Genomic DNA, 23,544 nt, shown 5'->3' on the forward strand with positions numbered 1-23,544 from the left:
TTGTAATTTCATTGTCATTGTATTCTTCCACCCAATCATCATAAGAGTGCACTTGAGTGCAGTTAGCTTGCCAAGGAAACAGCTGTGGATAGAAAAGTGCTTGTTGTCTTGTCTGTCTCTCTGTCGTCTCTGGTCCCCTGTTGGAGATCGGTGTACAGTGTGGAGGGGCCTGGGGGAGGTGTCCGTTCTGTTGGAGATCGGTGTCCAGTATGGAGGGGCCTGGGGGAGGTGTCCGTTCTGTTGGAGATCGGTGTACAGTATGGAGGGGCCTGGGGGAGGTGTCCGTTCTGTTGGAGATCGGTGTACAGTGTGGAGGGGCCTGGGGGAGGTGTCCGTTCTGTTGGAGATCGGTGTACAGTATGGAGGGGCCTGGGGGAGGTGTCCGTTCTGTTGGAGATCGGTGTACAGTATGGAGGGGCCTGGGGGAGGTGTCCGTTCTGTTGGAGATCAGTGTACAGTGTGGAGGGGCCTGGGGGAGGTGTCCGTTCTGTTGGAGATCGGTGTACAGTATGGAGGGGCCTGGGGGAGGTGTCCGTTCTGTTGGAGATCGGTGTACAGTATGGAGGGGCCTGGGGGAGGTGTCCGTTCTGTTGGAGATCGGTGTACAGTATGGAGGGGCCTGGGGGAGGTGTCCGTTCTGTTGGAGATCGGTGTACAGTGTGGAGGGGCCTGGGGGAGGTGTCCGTTCTGTTGGAGATCGGTGTACAGTGTGGAGGGGCCTGGGGGAGGTGTCTGTTCTGTTGGAGATCGGTGTACAGTATGGAGGGGCCTGGGGGAGGTGTCCGTTCTGTTGGAGATCGGTGTACAGTATGGAGGGGCCTGGGGGAGGTGTCCATTCTGTTGGAGATCGGTGTACAGTATGGAGGGGCCTGGGGGAGGTGTCCGTTCTGTTGGAGATCGGTGTACAGTATGGAGGGGCCTGGGGGAGGTGTCCGTTCTGTTGGAAGGGGGTTGGTATGGAGGGGCCTGGGGGAGGTGTCCGTTCTGTTGGAAGGGGGTTGGTATGGAGGGGCCTGGGGGAGTTGTCCGTTTTGTTGGAAGGGGGTTGGTGTGGAGGGGCCTGGGGGAGGTGTCCGTTCTGTTGGAAGGGGGTTGGTATGGAGGGGCCTGGGGGAGTTGTCCGTTTTGTTGGAAGGGGGTTGGTGTGGAGGGGCCTGGGGGAGGTGTCCGTTCTGTTGGAAGGTGGTTGGTATGGAGGGGCCTGGGGGAGGTGTCCGTTCTGTTGGAAGGTGGTTGGTATGGAGGGGCCTGGGGGAGTTGTCCGTTCTGTTGGAAGGGGGTTGGTGTGGAGGGGCCTGGGGGAGTTGTCCGTTCTGTTGGAAGGGGGTTGGTATGGGGGGGTCTGGGTGTGGGGTGTTAGGGGGGAGGTTGTGAAGCCTGATTGGGGGCTGTTCTGTTGGGTGAGGGTGGATATAGGGGTATAGGTGAAGGTGATGGTGATGGGGCCTGGGTAAACGTTGTGTGTCTTGGGTGGATTCTGACAGGGCCTGGGCGTTGGGTGCTGACAGGGCCTGGGCGTTGGGGGCTGACAGGGCCTGGGCGTTGGGGGCTGACAGGGCCTGGGCGTTGGGTGCTGACAGGGCCTGGGCGTTGGGGGTGTTTTGGGATGGGACCAGGGTGGTGCTGGTTAAGTTCTCAGTGCTGTGTCCTGGGCCTCAGGGGGGGGGTCACCTACACTCAACAGACACAACAGAGTTCTGAGAGGAGGAAGAGGAGGACACAGGAGTGGCTAGCGTCAACATCACCGCTGCTGTTAGAGAGCTGGAGGACGGGGAGGAAGAGGAGGAGGAGGAGGAGGAGGCCGCCACCGTACCTGGGGAGAAGAAGAAACAACATGGTTAACAGGGATTGTCTTGGTCTCCAGCTACAGGGTTAACAGGGATTGTCTTGGTCTCCAGCTACATGGTTAACAGGGATTGTCTTGGTCTCCAGATACAGTACTACATGGTTAACAGGGATTGTCTTGGTCTCCAGCTACATGGTTAACAGGGATTGTCTTGGTCTCCAGATACAGTACTACATGGTTAACAGGGATTGTCTTGGTCTCCATATACAGTACTACATGGTTAACAGGGATTGTCTTGGTCTCCAGATACATGGTTAACAGGGATTGTCTTGGTCTCCAGCAACATGGTTAACAGGGATTGTCTTGGTCTCCAGCTACAGGGTTAACAGGGATTGTCTTGGTCTCCAGCTACAGGGTTAACAGGGATTGTCTTGGTCTCCAGCTACATGGTTAACAGGGATTGTCTTGGTCTCCAGCTACATGGTTAACAGGGATTGTCTTGGTCTCCAGCTACATGGTTAACAGGGATTGTCTTGGTCTCCAGATACAGTACTACATGGTTAACAGGGATTGTCTTGGTCTCCAGATACAGGGTTAACAGGGATTGTCTTGGTCTCCAGATACAGTACTACATGGTTAACAGGGATTGTCTTGGTCTCCAGATACAGTACTACATGGTTAACAGGGATTGTCTTGGTCTCCAGCTACAGGGTTAACAGGGGTTGTCTTGGTCTCCAGCTACATGGTTAACAGGGATTGTCTTGGTCTCCAGATACAGTACTACATGGTTAACAGGGATTGTCTTGGTCTCCAGCTACATGGTTAACAGGGATTGTCTTGGTCTCCAGATACAGTACTACATGGTTAACAGGGATTGTCTTGGTCTCCAGATACAGTACTACATGGTTAACAGGGATTGTCTTGGTCTCCAGATACAGTACTACATGGTTAACAGGGATTGTCTTGGTCTCCAGATACATGGTTAACAGGGATTGTCTTGGTCTCCAGCAACATGGTTAACAGGGATTGTCTTGGTCTCCAGCTACAGGGTTAACAGGGATTGTCTTGGTCTCCAGCTACAGGGTTAACAGGGATTGTCTTGGTCTCCAGCTACATGGTTAACAGGGATTGTCTTGGTCTCCAGCTACATGGTTAACAGGGATTGTCTTGGTCTCCAGCTACATGGTTAACAGGGATTGTCTTGGTCTCCAGATACAGTACTACATGGTTAACAGGGATTGTCTTGGTCTCCAGATACAGGGTTAACAGGGATTGTCTTGGTCTCCAGATACAGTACTACATGGTTAACAGGGATTGTCTTGGTCTCCAGATACAGTACTACATGGTTAACAGGGATTGTCTTGGTCTCCAGCTACATGGTTAACAGGGATTGTCTTGGTCTCCAGATACAGTACTACATGGTTAACAGGGATTGTCTTGGTCTCCAGATACAGGGTTAACAGGGATTGTCTTGGTCTCCAGATACAGTACTACATGGTTAACAGGGAATGTCTTGGTCTCCAGCTACATGGTTAACAGGGATTCTGTCTTGGTCTCCAGATACAGTACTACATGGTTAACAGGGATTGTCTTGGTCTCCAGCTACATGGTTAACAGGGATTGTCTTGGTCTCCAGATACAGTACTACATGGTTAACAGGGATTGTCTTGGTCTCCAGATACAGTACTACATGGTTAACAGGGATTGTCTTGGTCTCCAGATACAGTACTACATGGTTAACAGGGATTGTCTTGGTCTCCAGCTACATGGTTAACAGGGATTGTCTTGGTCTCCAGATACAGGGTTAACAGGGATTGTCTTGGTCTCCAGCTACATGGTTAACAGGGATTGTCTTGGTCTCCAGATACAGTACTACATGGTTAACAGGGATTGTCTTGGTCTCCAGCTACAGTACTACATGGTTAACAGGGATTGTCTTGGTCTCCAGATACAGTACTACATGGTTAACAGGGATTGTCTTGGTCTCCAGCTACAGTACTACATGGTTAACAGGGATTGTCTTGGTCTCCAGCTACAGTACTACATGGTTAACAGGGATTGTCTTGGTCTCCAGGTACAGGGTTAACAGGGATTGTCTTGGTCTCCAGCTACAGTACTACATGGTTAACAGGGATTGTCTTGGTCTCCAGCTACATGGTTAACAGGGATTGTCTTGGTCTCCAGATACAGTACTACATGGTTAACAGGGATTGTCTTGGTCTCCAGATACAGTACTACATGGTTAACAGGGATTGTCTTGGTCTCCAGATACAGTACTACATGGTTAACAGGGATTGTCTTGGTTTCCAGCTACATGGTTAACAGGGATTGTCTTGGTTTCCAGCTACAGTACTACATGGTTAACAGGGATTGTCTTGGTCTCCAGCTACAGGGTTAACAGGGATTGTCTTGGTCTCCAGATACAGTACTACATGGTTAACAGGGAATGTCTTGGTCTCCAGATACAGTACTACATGGTTAACAGGGATTGTCTTGGTCTCCAGATACAGTACTACATGGTTAACAGGGATTGTCTTGGTCTCCAGCTACAGGGTTAACAGGGATTGTCTTGGTCTCCAGCTACATGGTTAACAGGGATTGTCTTGGTCTCCAGATACAGGGTTAACAGGGATTGTCTTGGTCTCCAGATACAGGGTTAACAGGGATTGTCTTGGTCTCCAGATACAGTACAACATGGTTAACAGGGATTGTCTTGGTCTCCAGATATAGTACTACATGGTTAACAGGGATTGTCTTGGTCTCCAGATACAGTACTACATGGTTAACAGGGATTGTCTTGGTCTCCAGCTACAGTACTACATGGTTAACAGGGATTGTCTTGGTCTCCAGCTACATGGTTAACAGGGATTGTCTTGGTCTCCAGATACAGTACTACATGGTTAACAGGGATTGTCTTGGTCTCCAGCTACATGGTTAACAGGGATTGTCTTGGTCTCCAGATACAGTACTACATGGTTAACAGGGAATGTCTTGGTCTCCAGCTACATGGTTAACAGGGATTGTCTTGGTCTCCAGCTACATGGTTAACAGGGATTGTCTTGGTCTCCAGATACAGTACTACATGGTTAACAGGGATTGTCTTGGTCTCCAGATACAGTACTACATGGTTAACAGGGATTGTCTTGGTCTCCAGATACAGGGTTAACAGGGATTGTCTTGGTCTCCAGCTACATGGTTAACAGGGATTGTCTTGGTCTCCAGCTACAGGGTTAACAGGGATTGTCTTGGTCTCCAGCTACAGTACTACATGGTTAACAGGGATTGTCTTGGTCTCCAGCTACAGTACTACATGGTTAACAGGGATTGTCTTGGTCTCCAGCTACATGGTTAACAGGGATTGTCTTGGTCTCCAGCTACAGTACTACATGGTTAACAGGGATTGTCTTGGTCTCCAGCTACATGGTTAACAGGGATTGTCTTGGTCGCCAGATACAGTACTACATGGTTAACAGGGAATGTCTTGGTCTCCAGCTACATGGTTAACAGGGATTGTCTTGGTCTCCAGATACAGTAGTACATGGTTAGAAACTACATTTCTTTCTCCCTCTGTTTATTGTGGTTACCATAACAGCTCTGGTAGCAAATAAACTGTCAATTGTGATGACTCACTCTCTCTCTCTTTCTTCTTGATGCGTTTACGTCGTCTGTCGATGGACGCCACCTCAGACTTGAGAGACAGGTAGTGGTTCCTGATGTCCTGCAGCTTCTCCTGGAGGAAGGAAATCCTCTCCAGACTACACATCTTCTCCAGGTCCGCTAGGGGAAGAGAGGAACAACATTGAAAGGAGAGGACTCAGTGGGGTGTTTCAGAGTAGAAACATTGAAAGGAGAGGACTCAGTGGGGTGTTTCAGAGTATAAATCTAAACCAAACAGTATAACACTAGTCAGTCCTCTCTCCACAGTCCTCTGTGTGATCACAAAGGGCTCTATGTCTGGCAAGTCTACCTGTATAGTAACAGACAATCTGGTTGGTTGTAAACGGAAGGTAAATGAGAATTCCTGTAGCTAGCATCAATCTGGAGGGGTTGGTGGCTCTGTGAAAGACAGCCAGGGTTGGTTGAGGTGCTGTGAAATACAGCCAGGGTTGGTTGAGGCTCTGTGAAAGACAGCCAGGGTTGGTTGAGGCTCTGTGAAAGACAGCCAGGGTTGGTTGAGGTTCTGTGAAAGACAGCCAGGGTTGGTTGAGGCTCTGTGAAAGACAGCCAGGGTTGGTTGAGGTTCTGTGAAAGATAGCCAGGGTTGGTTGAGGCTCTGTGAAAGACAGCCAGAGTTGGTTGAAGCTCTGTGAAAGACAGCCAGGGTTGGTTGAGGCTCTGTGAAAGACAGCCAGGGTTGGTTGAGGCTCTGTGAAAGACAGCCAGGGTTGGTTGAGGCTCAGTGAAAGACAGCCATAGTTGGTTGAGGCTCTGTGAAAGACAGCCAGGGTTGGTTGAGGTTTTGTGAAAGACAGCCAGGGTTGGTTGAGGCTCTGTGAAAGACAGCCAGGGTTGGTTGAGGCTCTGTGAAAGACAGCCAGGGTTGGTTGAGGCTCAGTGAAAGACAGCCAGGGTTGGTTGAGGCTCTGTGAAAGACAGCCAGGGTTGGTTGAGGCTCTGTGAAAGACAGCCAGGGTTGGTTGAGGTGCTGTGAAAGACAGCCAGGGTTGGTTGAGGTGCTGTGAAATACAGCCAGGGTTGGTTGAGGCTCTGTGAAAGACAGCCAGGGTTGGTTGAGGCTCTGTGAAAGACAGCCAGGGTTGGTTGAGGCTCAGTGAAAGACAGCCATAGTTGGTTGAGGCTCTGTGAAAGACAGCCAGGGTTGGTTGAGGCTCTGTGAAAGACAGCCAGGGTTGGTTGAGGTTCTGTGAAAGACAGCCAGGGTTGGTTGAGGCTCAGTGAAAGACAGCCATAGTTGGTTGAGGCTCTGTGAAAGACAGCCAGGGTTGGTTGAGGCTCTGTGAAAGACAGCCAGGGTTGGTTGAGGCTCTGTGAAAGACAGCCAGGGTTGGTTGAGGCTCTGTGAAAGACAGCCAGGGTTGGTTGAGGCTCTGTGAAAGACAGCCAGGGTTGGTTGAGGCTCTGTGAAAGACAGCCATAGTTGGTTGAGGCTCTGTGAAAGACAGCCAGGGTTGGTTGAGGCTCTGTGAAAGACAGCCAGGGTTGGTTGAGGCTCTGTGAAAGACAGCCAGGGTTGGTTGAGGTGCTGTGAAAGACAGCCAGGGTTGGTTGAGGTGCTGTGAAATACAGCCAGGGTTGGTTGAGGCTCTGTGAAAGACAGCCAGGGTTGGTTGAGGCTCTGTGAAAGACAGCCAGGATTGGTTGAGGCTCAGTGAAAGACAGCCATAGTTGGTTGAGGCTCTGTGAAAGACAGCCAGGGTTGGTTGAGGCTCTGTGAAAGACAGCCAGGGTTGGTTGAGGTTCTGTGAAAGACAGCCAGGGTTGGTTGAGGCTCAGTGAAAGACAGCCATAGTTGGTTGAGGCTCTGTGAAAGACAGCCAGGGTTGGTTGAGGCTCTGTGAAAGTTAGCCAGGGTTGGTTGAGGCTCTGTGAAAGACAGCCAGGGTTGGTTGAGGCTCTGTGTATACTGTAGTTGGTATCGGCACACTTACACATCTGGAAGCTCCACTTGTAGACGGATGGTGTTCTACCATGGGGGTGGGGGGGGACCCTATGCTGCTGCTGCTTGTGGTACTTCTGGCTGGATGGAGGGGTGCGTCCCTCACCCTGTCCGAGACAGTTGGGGGAGATGGACCCCTTCAGGTCTGCTGCACCATGGGTCTCAGCCATGCTCTCACCCAATAACTGGTCTTCACTGTCACTGCTGTGGGCTGGAGGGGAGGGGCAGGGGAGGGGCGGGGCGGGCAGGGGAGGGGCAGGGATGGGAGGGGCGAGGGGGAGGGGAGTGGGGAGTGGGAGGGGCGGGGTGGGGGAGGGGAGTGGAGTGGAGTGGCAGGGCAGTGGCAGGGGAGGGGGGAGGGGAGTGGGAGGGGTGGGGGAGGGGAAATGAGGGGGGAGGGGAGTGGAGTGGAGTGGCAGGGCAGTGGCAGGGGAGGGGGGAGGGGGGAGGGGAGTGGGGAGTGGGAGGGGTGGGGGAGGGGAGGGGAGGGGGGGGACAATAGGGAGGAGTCAGAATAGAAGGAAGATATAATAATAATAATAATAATAATAATAATAATAATAATAATAATATGAATTAGCTACAATTGTAATTTTCATTGTAACAACTTTTACAAGTAGATGAATTGCTTCGTTGGTAATTGCTGGTGCTTGGAGAGTTGTTAGAATGAACATTAGAAGACGTGCTTCTATAAAAGCACAGCTTGTTCTACAGCTGATCTAACTGTGGCTCTGATCATTTCAGATGCCAGAGAGAGAGAGCAATAGGAGAGTGAGGCCAGAGGAAGCCAGATGCCAGAAAGAGAGAGCAATAGGAGAGTGAGGCCAGAGGAAGCCAGATGCCAGAAAGAGAGAGCAATAGGAGAGTGAGGCCAGAGGAAGCCAGATGCCAGAAAGAGAGAGCAATAGGAGGGTGAGGCCAGAGGAAGCCAGATGCCAGAAAGAGAGAGCAATAGGAGAGTGAGGCCAGAGGAAGCCAGATGCCAGAAAGAGAGAGCAATAGGAGAGTGAGGCCAGAGGAAGCCAGATGCCAGAAAGAGAGAGCAATAGGAGGGTGAGGCCAGAGGAAGCCAGATGCCAGAAAGAGAGAGCAATAGGAGAGTGAGGCCAGAGGAAGCCAGATGCCAGAAAGAGAGAGCAATAGGAGAGTGAGGCCAGAGGAAGCCAGATGCCAGAAAGAGAGAGCAATAGGAGAGTGAGGCCAGAGGAAGCCAGATGCCAGAAAGAGAGAGCAATAGGAGAGTGAGGCCAGAGGAAGCCAGATGCCAGAAAGAGAGAGCAATAGGAGAGTGAGGCCAGAGGAAGCCAGATGCCAGAAAGAGAGAGCAATAGGAGTGAGGCCAGAGGAAGCCAGATGCCAGAAAGAGAGAGCAATAGGAGAGTGAGGCCAGAGGAAGCCAGATGCCAGAAAGAGAGAGCAATAGGAGAGTGAGGCCAGAGGAAGCCAGATGCCAGAAAGAGAGAGCAATAGGAGAGTGAGGCCAGAGGAAGCCAGATGCCAGAAAGAGAGAGCAATAGGAGAGTGAGGCCAGAGGAAGCCAGATGCCAGAAAGAGAGAGCAATAGGAGAGTGAGGCCAGAGGAAGCCAGATGCCAGAAAGAGAGAGCAATAGGAGAGTGAGGCCAGAGGAAGCCAGATGCCAGAAAGAGAGAGCAATAGGAGAGTGAGGCCAGAGGAAGCCAGATGCCAGAAAGAGAGAGCAATAGGAGAGTGAGGCCAGAGGATGCCAGATGCCAGAAAGAGATAGCAATAGGAGAGTGAGGCCAGAGGAAGCCAGATGCCAGAAAGAGAGAGCAATAGGAGAGTGAGGCCAGAGGAAGCCAGATGCCAGAAAGAGAGAGCAATAGGAGAGTGAGGCCAGAGGAAGCCAGATGCCAGAAAGAGAGAGCAATAGGAGAGTGAGGCCAGAAGAAGCCAGATGCCAGAAAGAGAGAGCAATAGGAGAGTGAGGCCAGAGGAGGCCAGATGCCAGAAAGAGAGAGCAATAGGAGAGTGAGGCCAGATAAGCCAGATGCCAGAGAGAGAGAGCAATAGGAGAGTGAGGCCAGAGGAAGCCAGATGCCAGAAAGAGAGAGCAATAGGAGAGTGAGGCCAGGGGAAGCCAGATGCCAGAAAGAGAGAGCAATAGGAGAGTGAGGCCAGGGGAAGCCAGATGCCAGAAAGAGAGAGCAATAGGAGAGTGAGGCCAGAGGAAGCCAGATGCCAGAAAGAGAGAGCAATAGGAGAGTGAGGCCAGAGGAAGCCAGATGCCAGAAAGAGAGAGCAATAGGAGAGTGAGGCCAGAGGAAGCCAGATGCCAGAAAGAGAGAGCAATAGGAGAGTGAGGCCAGAGGAAGCCAGATGCCAGAAAGAGAGAGCAATAGGAGAGTGAGGCCAGAGGAAGCCAGATGCCAGAAAGAGAGAGCAATAGGAGAGTGAGGCCAGAGGAAGCCAGATGCCAGAAAGAGAGAGCAATAGGAGAGTGAGGCCAGAGGAAGCCAGATGCCAGAAAGAGAGAGCAATAGGAGAGTGAGGCCAGAGGAAGCCAGATGCCAGAAAGAGAGAGCAATAGGAGAGTGAGGCCAGAGGAAGCCAGATGCCAGAGAGAGAGAGCAATAGGAGAGTGAGGCCAGAGGAAACCAGAGAGAGAGAGCAATAGGAGAGTGAGGCCAGAGGAAAACCAGTCAGGGGCCGTATGTATCAAGCATCTCAGAGTGCTGATCTAGGATCGGGTCCCTCCTATTAATATAATCTTATTCATTATGATCCAAAAGACTAAACTGATCCTAGACCAGTACTCCTACTGAGATGCTTGATATATCCTGATATATCCTGGCCAGATTCACCAGCCCTAGCGTAGCCCTCAGTAACTAGTGGGTGCTGTGAAAGACAGGGAGCTCACTCTCTTCATTACCAGGTTTCCTGTTGTTGTTCTTCTTGGGAGGCACTGAGCTCTTTCTGTTTGGCTTGTGCCTCTTTGCTGCTCCACCTGCCTGCTGATCCTTCTGACGCTTGTGACTGGCAGACACTGGAAGGGGAAGACAGGAAGACAGTGAGACCAGGGAGGACAGTGAGACCAGGGAAGACAGTGAGGACAGTGAGACCAGGGAGGACAGTGAGACCAGGGAGGACAGTGAGACCAGGGAAGACAGTGAGACCAGGGAGGACAGTGAGACCAGGGAAGACAGTGAGACCAGGGAAGACAGTGAGGACAGTGAGACCAGGGAGGACAGTGAGGACAGTGAGACCAGGGAGGACAGTGAGACCAGGGAGGACAGTGAGACCAGGGAGGACAGTGAGACCAGGGAAGACAGTGAGGACAGTGAGACCAGGGAGGACAGTGAGACCAGGGAGGACAGTGAGACCAGGGAGGACAGTGAGACCAGGGAAGACAGTGAGACCAGGGAAGACAGTGAGACCAGGGAAGACAGTGAGGACAGTGAGACCAGGGAGGACAGTGAGGACAGTGAGACCAGGGAGGACAGTGAGACCAGGGAGGACAGTGAGACCAGGGAGGACAGTGAGACCAGGGAAGACAGTGAGACCAGGGAAGACAGTGAGGACAGTGAGACCAGGGAGGACAGTGAGTCAGGAAGGACAGTGAGGACAGTGAGACCGGGTGACAGGGAAGACAGGGTGACAGCGAGGACAGTGACAGGGAGGACAGTGAAACAGGGAGACAGTGAAACAGGGAGACAGGGAGGACATGAGACAGGGAGGACAGAAGGGAGAGTGAGACAGGGAGGACCGTGAGACAGGGAGACAGTGAAACAGGGAGACAGGGAGGACATGAGACAGGGAGGAGAGTGAGATAGTGAGGACAGTGAGACAGGGAGGACAGTGCAACAGGGAGACAGTGAAACAGGGAGGACATGAGACAGTGAGACAGGGAGGACAGTGAGACCGGGTGACAGGGGAGACAGGGAGGAGAGTGAGACAGGGAGGACAGTGAGACAGGGAGGACAGTGAGACAGGGAGGACAGTGAAACAGGGAGGAGAGTGAGACAGGGAGGACCGTGAGACAGGGAGGACAGTGAAACAGGGAGGACAGTAGAACAGGGAGGACAGTGAGACTAAGTGAAAGTGTATTAACAAAGCCTGTCAAATATCTCCAAACTAAAATGGAAAAAGGAACAGGAGAGTATTCAATCTCTGCTCAGCTTTCTGTCACTTCAACTACGACGTTTAAGCCTAACTAGACAGGCTATAAAGGCCTGGGGAAAGATGTGTCATTTAAATAAAACCAGAGAGGAAGAGGTGAATTTGCAAAACATACAAGACAGATTACCAAAACAGATTACCAAAACAGACGCACGGTTCTGCCTGCCCCCTCCACTCTCTCCCTCGCGCCGATTCTGTTGCAAAACGTTTCTTTAACGGAACTAAATGGGGAGAGAGAGGATGGGGAAGGCAGAACCCTATGCAAATGTCTTGGTAATCTGTCTTGGTAATCTGTTTTGGTAATCTGTCTTGCATGCCTCGCAGAATATTCTAACTCTGAACAATAAATTGAGCCCAAATAGAGTCCTTAAATGAACTGTAACTCAGTAAAATCTTTTAAAACTGTTGCATGTTGCATTTATATTTTTGTTCAGTGCCTTGCAAAAGTATTCAGCCCCCTTGGCGTTTTTCGTATTTTCTTGCATTACAACCTGTAATTTAAATTGATTTTTATTTGGATTTCATGTAATGGACATACACAAAATAGTCCAAATTGGTGAAGTGAAAATAAAAAAATAACTTGTTTAAAAAAAATAACGGAAAAGTGGTACGTGCATATGTATTCACCCCCTTTGCTATGAAGCCCCTAAATAAGATCTGGTGCAACCAATTACTTTCAGAAGTCACATAATTCGTTTTAAAAAGTCCACCTGTGTGCAATCTAAGTGTCACATGATCTGTCACATAATCTTTGAACATCCCACGGAGCACCATTAAATCCATTATAAAAAAATTGAAAGAATATGGCACCACAACAAACCTGCCAAGAGAGGGCCGCCCACCAAAACTCACGGACCAGGCAAGGAGGGCATTAATCAGAGAGGCAACAAAGAGACCAAAGATAACCCTGAAGGAGCTGAAAAAGCCATTGTTTAAAGAAAAAAATAAGCAAACACGTTTGGTGTTCGCCAAAAGGCATGTGGGAGACTCCCCAAACATATGGAAGAAGGTACTCTGGTCAGAAAACGCTATGTCTGGCGCAAACCCAACACCTCTCATCACCCCGAGAACACCATCCCCACAGTGAAGCATGGTGGTGGCAGCATCATGCTGTGGGGATGTTTTTCATCGGCAGGGACTGGGAAACTGGTCAGAATTGAAGGAATGATGGATGGCGCTAAATACTGGGAAATTCTGGAGGGAAACCTGTTTCTGTCTTCCAGAGATTTGAGACTGGGACGGAGGTTCACCTTCCAGCAGGACATTGACCCTAAACATACTGCTAAAGCAACACTCGAGTGGTTTAAGGGGAAACATTTAAATGTATTGGAATGGCCTAGTCAAAGCCCAGACCTCAATCCAATTGAGAATACGTGGTATGACTTAAAGATTGCTGTACACCAGCGGAACCTATCAAACTTGAAGGAGCTGGAGCAGTTTTGCCTTGAAGGATGGGCAAAAATCCCAGTGGCTAGATGTGCCAAGCTTATAGAGACATACCCCAAGAGACTTGCAGCTGTAATTGCTGCAAAAGGTGGCTCTACAAAGTATTGACTTTGGGGGGGGTGAATAGTTATGCACACTCAAGTTTTCTGTTTTTTTGTCTTATTTCTTGTTTGTTTCACAATAAAAAATATTTTGCGTCTTCAAAGTGGTAGGCATGTTGTGTAAATAAAATGATACACACCCCCAAAAAATCAATTTTAATTCCAGGTTGTAAGGCAACAATATAGGAAAAATGCCAAGGGGGGTGAATACTTTCACAAGCCACTGTAAATACACTACATGACCAAATGTATGTGGAGACCTGCTCGTCGAACATCTCATTCCAAAATCATGGGCATTAATATGGAGTTGGTCCCCCCTTTGCTGCTATAACAGCCTCCACTCTTCTGGGAAGGCTTTCCACTAGATGTTGGAACATTGCTGTGGGGATTTGCTTCCATTCAGCCACGAGCATTAGTGAGGTCGGGCACTGATGTTGGGCGATTAGGCCTGGCTCGCAGTCGGCGTTCCAATTCATCCCAAAGGTGTTCAATGGGGTTTAGGTAAGGGCTCTGTGCAGGCCAGTCAAGTTCTTCCACACCGAAAAACATCCCCACAGCATGATGCTGCCACCACCATGCTTCACCGTAGGGATGGTGCCAGGTTTCCTCCTGACGTGACGCTTGGCATTCAGGCCAAAGAGTTCAATCTTGGTTTCATCAGACCAGAGAACCTTGTTTCTCATTGTCTGAGAGTCTTTAGGTGCCTTTTGGCAAACTCCAAGCGGGCTGTCGTGCCTTTTACTGAGGAGTGGCTTCCGTCTGGCCACTCTACCATAAAGGCCTGATTGTCCTTCTGGAAGCTTCTCCCATCTCCACAGAGGAACTCTAGAGCTCTGTCAGAGTGACCATCGGGTTCTTGGTCACCTCCCTGACCAAGGCCCTTCTACCCCGATTGCTCAGTTTGGCCGGGCGGCCAGCTCTAGGAAGAGTCTTGGTGGTTCCAAACTTCTTCCATTTAAGAATGATGAAGGCCACTGTGTTCTTGGGGACCTTCAATGCTGCAGAATTTTTTTGGTACCCTTCCCCAGATCTGTGCCTCGACACAATCCTTTCTTGGAGCTCTACGGACAATTCCTTCAACCTCATGGCTTGGTTTTTGCTCTGACATGCACGGTCATCTGTGGGACCTTATATAGACAGGTGTGTGTCTTTCCAAATCATGTCCAATCAATTGAATTTTCCACAGGTGGACTCCAATCAAGTTGTAGAAACATCTCAAGGATGATCAATGGAAACCGGATTCACCTGAGTCTCATAGCAAAGGGTCTGAATAAAATCCTGTTTTCGCTTTGTCCTTATGGGGTATTTATTGTGTGTAGATTGATGAGGATTTTTATTTATTTAATCAATTTTAGAATAAGGCTGTAACGTAACAAAATGTGGAAAAAGGGAAGGGGTCTGAATACTTTCCGAATGCACTGTATGTATATATAAAAAACAATTTGTTTTATGTGAAATTGGTCCGTGGGCCTACTAAAGGGGCCTCCAGTCGTTCCTCTAGAGGTGTTGAAAGACTGAAGTAGAGAGATACTGCAACAACTTAGTCAGGACGTTTCTTTAGGAGCCTTAGATGAAACATGTAGGAGCACCAAAGGAAGTTAGGAGCACAATGCAAAATGTTTGAGGTAATTTACATTTACATTTACATTTTAGTCATTTAGCAGACGCTCTTAACCAGAGCGACTTACAGGAGCAATTAGGGTTAAGTGCCTTGCTCAAGGGCACATTAACGTCATTTAGCAGACGCTCTTAGCCAGAGCGACTCACAAATTGGTGCGTTCACCCTATAGCCAGTGGGATAACCACTTTACAATTTTGGGGGGGGGGGGGGGGGGGGGGGTTAGAAGGAATACTTTAGCCTATCCCAGGTATTCCTTAAAGAGGTGGGGTTTCAAATGTCTCCGGAAGGTGGTGAGTGACTCCGCTGTCCTGGCGTCGTGAGGGAGCTTGTTCCACCATTGGGGTGCCAGAGCAGCGAACAGTTTTGACTGGGCTGAGGGGGAGCTGTGCTTCCGCAGAGGAAGGGGAGCCAGCAGGCCAGAGGTGGATGAACGCAATGTCCTCGTTTGGGTGTAGGGACTGATCAGAGCCTGAAGGTACAGGGGTGCCGTTCCCCTCACTGCTCCAAAGGCAAGCACCATGGTCTTGTAGCGGATGCGAGCTTCAATTGGAAGCCAGTGGAGTGTGCGGAGGAGGGGGGTGACGTGAGAGAACTTGGGAAGGTTGAACACCAGACGGGCTGCGGCATTCTGGATGAGTTGTAGGGGTTTAATGGCACAGGCAGGGAGCCCAGCCAACAGCGAGTTGCAGTAGTCCAGACGGGAGATGACAAGTGCCTGGACCAGGACCTGCGCCGCTTCCTGTGTAAGGCAGGGTCGCACTCTCCGAATGTTGTAGAGTAATAAAGCCAGAGTCCTCCATTTTCTAGGAGCACTGGTCGCACAGCAAAATATTTAGGCGCATATGCGAGTAAAATGGTGGCACTGTAGAGCCCTGTTAGGAGTAATTTGTCTGAAAATCAGGTAACTTCAAGTAATTTGATTACATGAAGTAGGACTGGCTGGAGAAGAAATCCTCTGTAAAGGTATACCTGCCATTAAATTAATGTAACACTAATGTTCCTGATTTGGTTCAAAATTACATAAAATATCCACCATCAATTAAGCATGCATTTCTAGGCCCTACACCCATAACTATAACTATTCAGATCTGAAGATTTCTCTACCATCTGCAGTACGACCCAGTCAATAATCTGATGGAATAACTTCCATTCACGATGCATTATCTAATTTAGGCAACAGAACAGAAGAGATAATGTTAACAAACAAGCCTGACAGCTGAACTGTCGAGGGGAGCAGCCAGTTCCTTACCTTTGGCTTTGTGTTCAGTGTTGTCATGCCGACTGCTACTACTGAGTTCCAGACTGCAGGGAGAGTTGGAGGACAGGCTACCTGGACCGTGGTCTGGGAGGAAGGCCCCTGACCACTCATGGTGTTGATCCTGGTCTGGACCAGAATAAGAAGAATGCTTTATTGATCCATACGAGACTGAAATTCGTCTTCTGCTGTACAATATCCCTCCGATATACACACACAAACACTAATTCGCTTGGAGATGTTTGGGAGCAGTCGGACATGGGATTCGGACACGGCAAACTTCCAGTCGCTGGCCCGCTTCTCTAACCACTAGGCCTCTCAAATTCTAATCTGGACCTCAAGCCAGTTCCACTGCTGGTGTTCATTCTCGCCCTGTAATCAGGGACTGATTTAGACCTGGGACACCAGGTGGGTGATTCCCCTCTAATCAGGGACTGATTTAGACCTGGGACACCAGGTGGGTGATTCCCCTGTGACCAGGGACTGATTTAGACCTGGGACACCAGGTGGGTGATTCCCCTCTAATCAGGGACTGGTTTAGACCTGGGACACCAGGTGGGTGATTCCCCTTTAACCAGGGACTGATTTAGACCTGGGACACCAGGTGGGTGATTCCCCTTTAACCAGGGACTGGTTTAGACCTGGGACACCAGGTGGGTGATTCCCCTTTAACCAGGGACTGGTTTAGACCTGGGACACCAGGTGGGTGATTCCCCTTTAACCAGGGACTGATTTAGACCTGGGACACCAGGTGGGTGATTCCCCTCTGACCAGGGACTGATTTAGACCTGGGACACCAGGTGGGTGATTCCCCTGTGACCAGGGACTGATTTAGACCTGGGACACCAGGTGGGTGATTCCCCTCTAACCAGGGACTGGTTTAGACCTGGGACACCAGGTGGGTGATTCCCCTCTAATCAGGGACTGGTCTAGACCTGGGACACCAGGTGGGTGATTCCCCTCTAATCAGGGACTGATTTAGACCTGGGACACCAGGTGGGTGATTCCCCTCTGATCAGGGACTGGTTTAGACCTGGGACACCAGGTGGGTGATTCCCCTCTAACCAGGGACTGATTTAGACCTGGGACACCAGGTGGGTGATTCCCCTCTAATCAGGGACTGATTTAGACCTGGGACACCAGGTGGGTGATTCCCCTCTAATCAGGGACTGATTTAGACCTGGGACACCAGGTGGGTGTTTCCCCTCTAATCAGGGACTGGTTTAGACCTGGGACACCAGGTGGGTCCACATGGTGATCAGGTAGAACAGAGAAGCAGCAGTAGTCCGGACCTCTTAAGCTTCACATGCATAGATCTACATGCGTGTGCGTGTGCTATGCCAGAGGTTCTGGGGAATGGGACACCTTTTGGTAACATGATACCGGTCCATGCATTTCTAGACTTTCAAACTTTCAAATGGTTTATTGTTTGAACGGTCGCTGAGATTATATTTGGTTATTAATCCAGAATATGCTACTTTGATGCACAGCCTACAGAGCAGATCAAGGCACCAAGCCACTACACTGCCACCACGGCTCCGCAAGGAATGATACGGTGCCAGAGCGTGTTAGGAGCCACCCCGCTGGGTATCTACTGCCTCCATAGAGTCTGACTCCTGAACTAGTCAACCTGCCGCCCCGCCCCACGCCCTTACCTGGGGGCAGGTCCTGGTCCTTCAGCTCCCCTCCCAGACTCTCCACCTCCCCCGTGTCACTGCGACCCCCACCGCCTTCCTCCGGCATGGGGTTGGCATGTCCTGGAGTCAAAGGGTCAGAGGAGGGCGTTTTACCCAGGGCAGGGGCCCCTGTGGAGGGTGGAGGAGAGGAGGGCTGAGTCCAGTTTGAACCAGTCCCAGAGCCCTGCTCCATGGCCCCACTACCACTACCCCCCATGGAGGGGGACTCTGGGGTGGTAGGAGGGGTGTTGAGGACTGAGTTAGAGCCGCTGGAGGGGAACTCCTCCTGCTCTCTCCTCTTCTCCTTCTCCTGGTTCTCCTCTGTGGTCTCGGGGTCCTCCTTCTCCGGGCCTCCTCCTCCTCCTGCCTCGTCTCCCTCCCCGTCCCGCTCCCCCCTGCTCTCCCTCTCCTCCAGGTCTGATGAGGAGGACTGGGCCGGTCCAGTGGGAGGAGGGGAGTTAGCAGCCTCTGTGTCTGAGTCAGAGAACAGCTCCTTCAGGGTCTTCTTGGGCCACTGGGCCTGAATAGTGGACCACACATCCTTCTGGCCCTTGGTGCGCCCCCCACCCACCTGTCTCTCCCTCTCATCCGCTGTAGCAGCCATCTTGGCCCTCTTCTCAGGGATCTCCCAGAATCCCGCAGGGCGGGCGCCACTGCCACCCCCGCCTCCTTTGACGGTCTTGTCCTTCATGCCGTTGTACTTCTTGGAGGGGGAAGGTTTGGGTTTCGGACAGGAACTGGGTCGGTCTCTGTCTCGGTCGGCCTCCTCTGATTGGTTGGTATCAGAGGGAGGTGGTGCTCCTCCTTCATCGTCTGAGCTGCTACTAGAAGAGCCTCCTCCTGCTGGTCCTCCTCTCTCCTCCTCCGGCCCCCCTCCTCCTCCTCCTCTCTCCTCCCCTGGCCCTCCTACTCCTCTCTCCTCTGCCTTCCTGGGGGAGTCTCTCGGCAGCCAGTCAGTGTTCCTGGTGCTCCGGGTGGGGAGCTTGGTTTTGGACGGGGGTCCTTTAGGGGTGCGTTCAGACCACTCCACGGTTGCTCCCTCTGAATTCCTCTTCCTGGAGGCTGAGCTACCCGGCCCCTCCATCTCAGCCTCAAACTCTGGTTGGCTACGCCGTTTCACCGCCTCCGGGGCATCTTTGTTGATTGGTTCTTGGCTATTTCCTGTGACCGATGGGGTTTTGGGGACATCAGTAGGTGCGGTACCCTCCCAGCAGTCTGAGGCGTGAGGTGGTTCGGGGGGACCCCCCTTTCTGAGACCGCCGCGCCCCACTGGACGGTCATCTTCGTCCTCACAATCACCCTCCTCATCCTGGTGGTCAATGTCATCTGTTGAACTATCTGAGCCTGAAAGGAAACAACAGCATGGTTTTTATACCACATAATATAATAGCAGTCAGTCTAGGAGACTTCTGGAATGAAATAGAGTTGTTTGGAATTAAATACAATCCTAATCTATTAATGGACCAGGACTTTAGGTCTCTTTCATTCCAGAAAACTCTTCTACATTTTCCAATGGCATTGGAGTCAGTACACTACCCTTGGCCTCAAAGTACCCTTACTTGTTTAAGGGTTCATATACATTTTGACAGATGGAATTTAATGACTTTACCCTAACCCTAACCCAAACCCTAACCCCTAACCCTAACCCTAACCCTAACCCCTAACCCTAACCCCTAACCCCTAACCCCTAACCCAAATTTCCATGACCAACAATCGGTGGCGTCTATGTACAGTTGAAGTCGGAAGTTTACATACACCTAAGCCAAATACATTTAAACTCTGTTTTTCACAATTCCTGACATTTAATCCTAGTAAAAATTCCCTGTTTTAGGTCAGTTAGGATCACCACTTTATTTTAAGAATGTGAAATGTCAGAATAATAGTAGAGAGAATGATTTATTTCAGCTTTTATTTCTTTCATCACATTCCCAGTGGGTCAGAAGTTTACATACACTCAATTAGTATTTGTAGCATTGCCTTTAAATTGTTTAACTTGGGTAAAATGTTTCAGGTAGCCTTCCAAAAGCTTCCCACAATAAGTTGGGTGAATTTTGGCCCATTCCTCCTGACAGAGCTGGTGTAACTGAGTCAGGTTTGTAGGCCTCCTTGCTCGCACACGCCTTTTCAGTTCTGCCCACACATTTTCTATAGGATTGAGGTCAGGGCTTTGTGATGGCCACTCCAATACCTTGACTTTGTTGTCCTTAAGCCATTTTGCCACAACTTTGGAAGTATGATTGGGGTCATTGTCCATTTGGAAGACCCATTTGCGACCAAGCTTTAACTTCCTGACTGATGTCTTGAGATGTTGCTTCAATATATCCACATAATTTTCCTTCCTCATGATGCCATCTATTTTGTGAAGTGCACCAGTCCCTCCTGCAGCAAAGCACCCCCACAGCATGATGCTGCCACCCCCGTGCTTCACGGTTGGGATGGTGTTCTTCGGCTTGCAACAACCCCCTTTTTCCTCCAAACATAACGATGGTCATTATGGCCAAACAGTTCTATTTTTGTTTCATCAGACCAGAGGACATTTCTCCAAAAAGTACGATCTTTGTCCCCATGTGCAGTTGCAAACCGTAGTCTGGCTTTTTTATGGTGGTTTTGGAGCAGTGGCTTCTTCCTTGCTGAGCAGCCTTCCAGGTTATGTCAATATAGGACTCGTTTTACTGTGGATATAGATACTTTTGTACCTGTTTCCTCCAGCATCTTCACAAGGTCCTTTGCTGTTGTTCTGGGATTGATTTGCACTTTTCGCACCAAAGTACGTTCATCTCTAGGACACAGAACGTGTCTCCTTCCTGAACGGTATGACTGCTGCGTGGTCCCATGGTGTTTATACTTGCGTACTATTGTTTGTACAGATGAACATGGTACCTTCAGGCGTTTGGAAATTGCTCCCAAGGATGAACCAGACTTGTGGAGGTCTACAATTTTTTTATGAGGTCTTGGCTGATTTCTTTAGATTTTCCCATGATGTCAAGCAAAGAGGCACTGAGCTTGAAGGTAGGCCTTGAAATACATCCACAGGTACACCTCCAATTGACTCAAATGATGTTAATTAGCCTATCAGAAGCTTCTAAAGCCATGACATCATTTTCTGGAATTTTCCAAGCTGTTTAAAAGGCACAGTCAACTTAGTGTATGTAAACTTCTGACCCACTGGAATTGTGATACAGTGAATTATAAGTGAAATAATCTGTCTGTAAACAATTGTTGGAGAAATTACTTGTGTCATGCACAAAGTAGATGTCCTAACCGACTTGCCAAAACTATAGTTTGTTAACAAGACATTTGTGGAGTGGTTGAAAAACAAGTTTTAATGACTCCAACCTAAGTGTCTGTAAACTTCAGACTTCAACTGTACGTACAGTGCATTCGGAAGGTATTCAGACCCCTTCACTTTTTCCACATTTTGTTACGTTACAGCCTTATTCTAAAATGGATTACATAGTTTTTTTTTTACTCAATCTACACACAATACCCCACAATGACAAAGCAAAAACAGGTTTTTAGAGATTTTTGCTGATTTATTAAAAATAAAAAACAGAAATATAACATTTACATAAGTATTCAAACCCTTTACTCAGTACTTTGTTGACGCACCTTTGGCAGCGATTACAGCCTCAAGTCTTCTTGGGTATGACGCTACAAGTTTGGCACACCTGTATATGAGGAGTTTCTCCCATTCTTCTCTGCAGATCCTCTCAAGCTCTGTCAGGTTGGATGGGGAGCGTCACTGCACAGCTATTTTCAGGTCTCTCCAGAGATGTTCGATCGGGTTCAAGTCTGGGCTCTGGCTGGGCCACTCAAGGACATTCAGAGAATTTTCCTGAAGCCACTCCTGCATTGTCTTGGCTGTGTGCTTAGGGTTGTTGTCCTGTTGGAAAGTGAACCTTCACCCCAGTCTGAGGTCCTCAGCAGGTTTTCATCAAGGATCTCTCTGTACTTTGCTCCGTTCATCTTTGCCTTGATCCTGACTAGTCTCCCAGTTCCTGCGGCTGAAAAACATCCCCACAGCATGATGCTGCCACCACCATGCTTCACCGTAGGGATGGTGCCAGGTTTCCTCCAGACGTGACGCTTGGCATTCAGGCCAAAGAGTTAAATCTTGGTTTCATCAGACCAGAGAATCTTGTTTCTCATGGTCTGAGAGTCCTTTAGGTGCCTTTTGGCAAACTCCAAGTGGGCTGTTGTGCCTTTTACTGAGGAGTGGCTTCCGTCTGGCCACTCTACCATAAAGGCCTGATTGGTGGAGTGCTGCAGAGATGGTTGTCCTTCTGGAAGGTTCTCTCATCTCCACAGAGGAACTCTAGAGCTCTGTCAGAGTGACCATCGGGTTCTTGGTCACCTCCCTGACCAAGGCCCTTCTACCCCGATTGCTCAGTTTGGCCGGGCGGCCAGCTCTAGGAAGAGTCTTGGTGGTTCTAAACTTCTTCCATTTAAGAATGATGAAGGCCACTGTGTTCTTGGGGACCTTCAATGCTTCAGACATTTTTTGGTATCCTTCCCCAGATCTGTGCCTCGACACAATCCTTTCTTGGAGCTCTACGGCCAATTCCTTCGACCTCATGGCTTGGTTTTTGCACTGACTTGAACTGTCAACTGTGGGACCTTATATAGACTGGTGTGTGCCTTTCCAAGTCATGTCCAATCAATTGAATTTACCACAGGTGGACTCCAATCAAGTTGTAGAAACATCTCAAGGATGATCAATGGAAACAGGCTGCACCTGCTCAATTTCGAGTCTCATTGCAAAGGGTCTGAATACTTATGTAAATAAGGTATCTGTTTTTTATTTTTAATAAATGTGCAAACATTTCTAAAAACCTGTTTTCACTTTGTCATTATGGGGTATTGTGTGTAGATTTATGAGGATATTTTATTTATTTAATCCATTTTAGAATAAGGATGTAACGAAACAAAATGTGGAAAAGGGGAAGGGGTCTGAATACTTTCTGAATGCACTGTATGTATATATAAAAACCATTTGCCCTGTATAAAAAAGTCAGTGATGTGGAAAACTGCCCTCTGATCCCTCTGTACCATCTCCTTGTTAACCCTCCACAAAGTAGAATCCCTGTTAGGCTACTGTATAAAACACACCCTCAGTCTGGAGAGCTACTGGGTGTGCAGGCTTTTGATCCAGCCCTGCTCAAACACATCAGAGCAATCTATTTATCAAGGTCCAGTTGAGCAGCTAAAATGTGGTTTGTTAGAGGGGGACTGGAACAACAGTCTGCACACCCATTAGCTCTCCTGGAGGATGGCTGACCACCCATTAGCTCTCCTGGAGGATGGCTGACCACCCATTAGCTCTCCTGGAGGATTGGTTGACCACCCATTAGCTCTCCTGGAGGATGGCTGACCACCCATTAGCTCTCCTGGAGGATGGCTGACCACCCATTAGCTCTCCTGGAGGATGGCTGACCACCCATTAGCTCTCCTGGAGGATGGTTGACCACCCATTAGCTCTCCTGGAGGATGGCTGACCACCCATTAGCTCTCCTGGAGGATGGCTGACCACCCATTAGCTCTCCTGGAGGATGGCTGACCACCCATTAGCTCTCCTGGAGGATGGCTGACCACCCATTAGCTCTCCCGGAGGATGGCTGACCACCCATTAGCTCTCCTGGAGGATGGCTGACCACCCATTAGCTCTCCTGGAGGATGGCTGACCACCCATTAGCTCTCCTGGAGGATGGTTGACCACCCTTGATGTGAAACATTGTAATATTACAACCAAATACGTTTTATGCCTTTTGAAATAATTCACTCATTCAATATATCAAAAGATCAAATGGCTATGGTAGGCAACAAATATTTTTATTAAGCTGAAGCAAGCCCACTAATTTTCTTCAGGAAATGTAAATATGACTAAACTCAAAATTGCCTTCAGA

General features: G+C 49.5%; 1 protein-coding gene across 1 annotated transcript in view; it reads right to left on the bottom strand.

Annotated features, from left to right (window-relative positions):
• Nucleotides 1-1,647: 1,647 nt before the first annotated feature.
• LOC311100941 (AT-rich interactive domain-containing protein 4B-like) overlaps nucleotides 1,648-23,544 on the bottom strand; it is a 241,961-nt gene continuing 220,064 nt past the window's right edge. Inside the window, exons 19-24 of the mRNA XM_084141917.1 lie at nucleotides 17,621-18,985; nucleotides 15,960-16,094; nucleotides 10,284-10,409; nucleotides 7,396-7,614; nucleotides 5,417-5,563; nucleotides 1,648-1,813 (exon numbers count right to left, since the gene is read on the bottom strand). Of these exons, the coding sequence (XP_083998043.1) occupies nucleotides 1,668-1,813; nucleotides 5,417-5,563; nucleotides 7,396-7,614; nucleotides 10,284-10,409; nucleotides 15,960-16,094; nucleotides 17,621-18,985 (2,138 nt within the window). The 3' untranslated portion in view covers nucleotides 1,648-1,667. The remainder of the gene's footprint in view (nucleotides 1,814-5,416; nucleotides 5,564-7,395; nucleotides 7,615-10,283; nucleotides 10,410-15,959; nucleotides 16,095-17,620; nucleotides 18,986-23,544) is intronic.

Source organism: Coregonus lavaretus (assembly GCF_964263955.1).
Source record: "Coregonus lavaretus genome assembly, chromosome: 25".
Lineage (NCBI taxonomy): Eukaryota > Metazoa > Chordata > Actinopteri > Salmoniformes > Salmonidae > Coregonus > Coregonus lavaretus.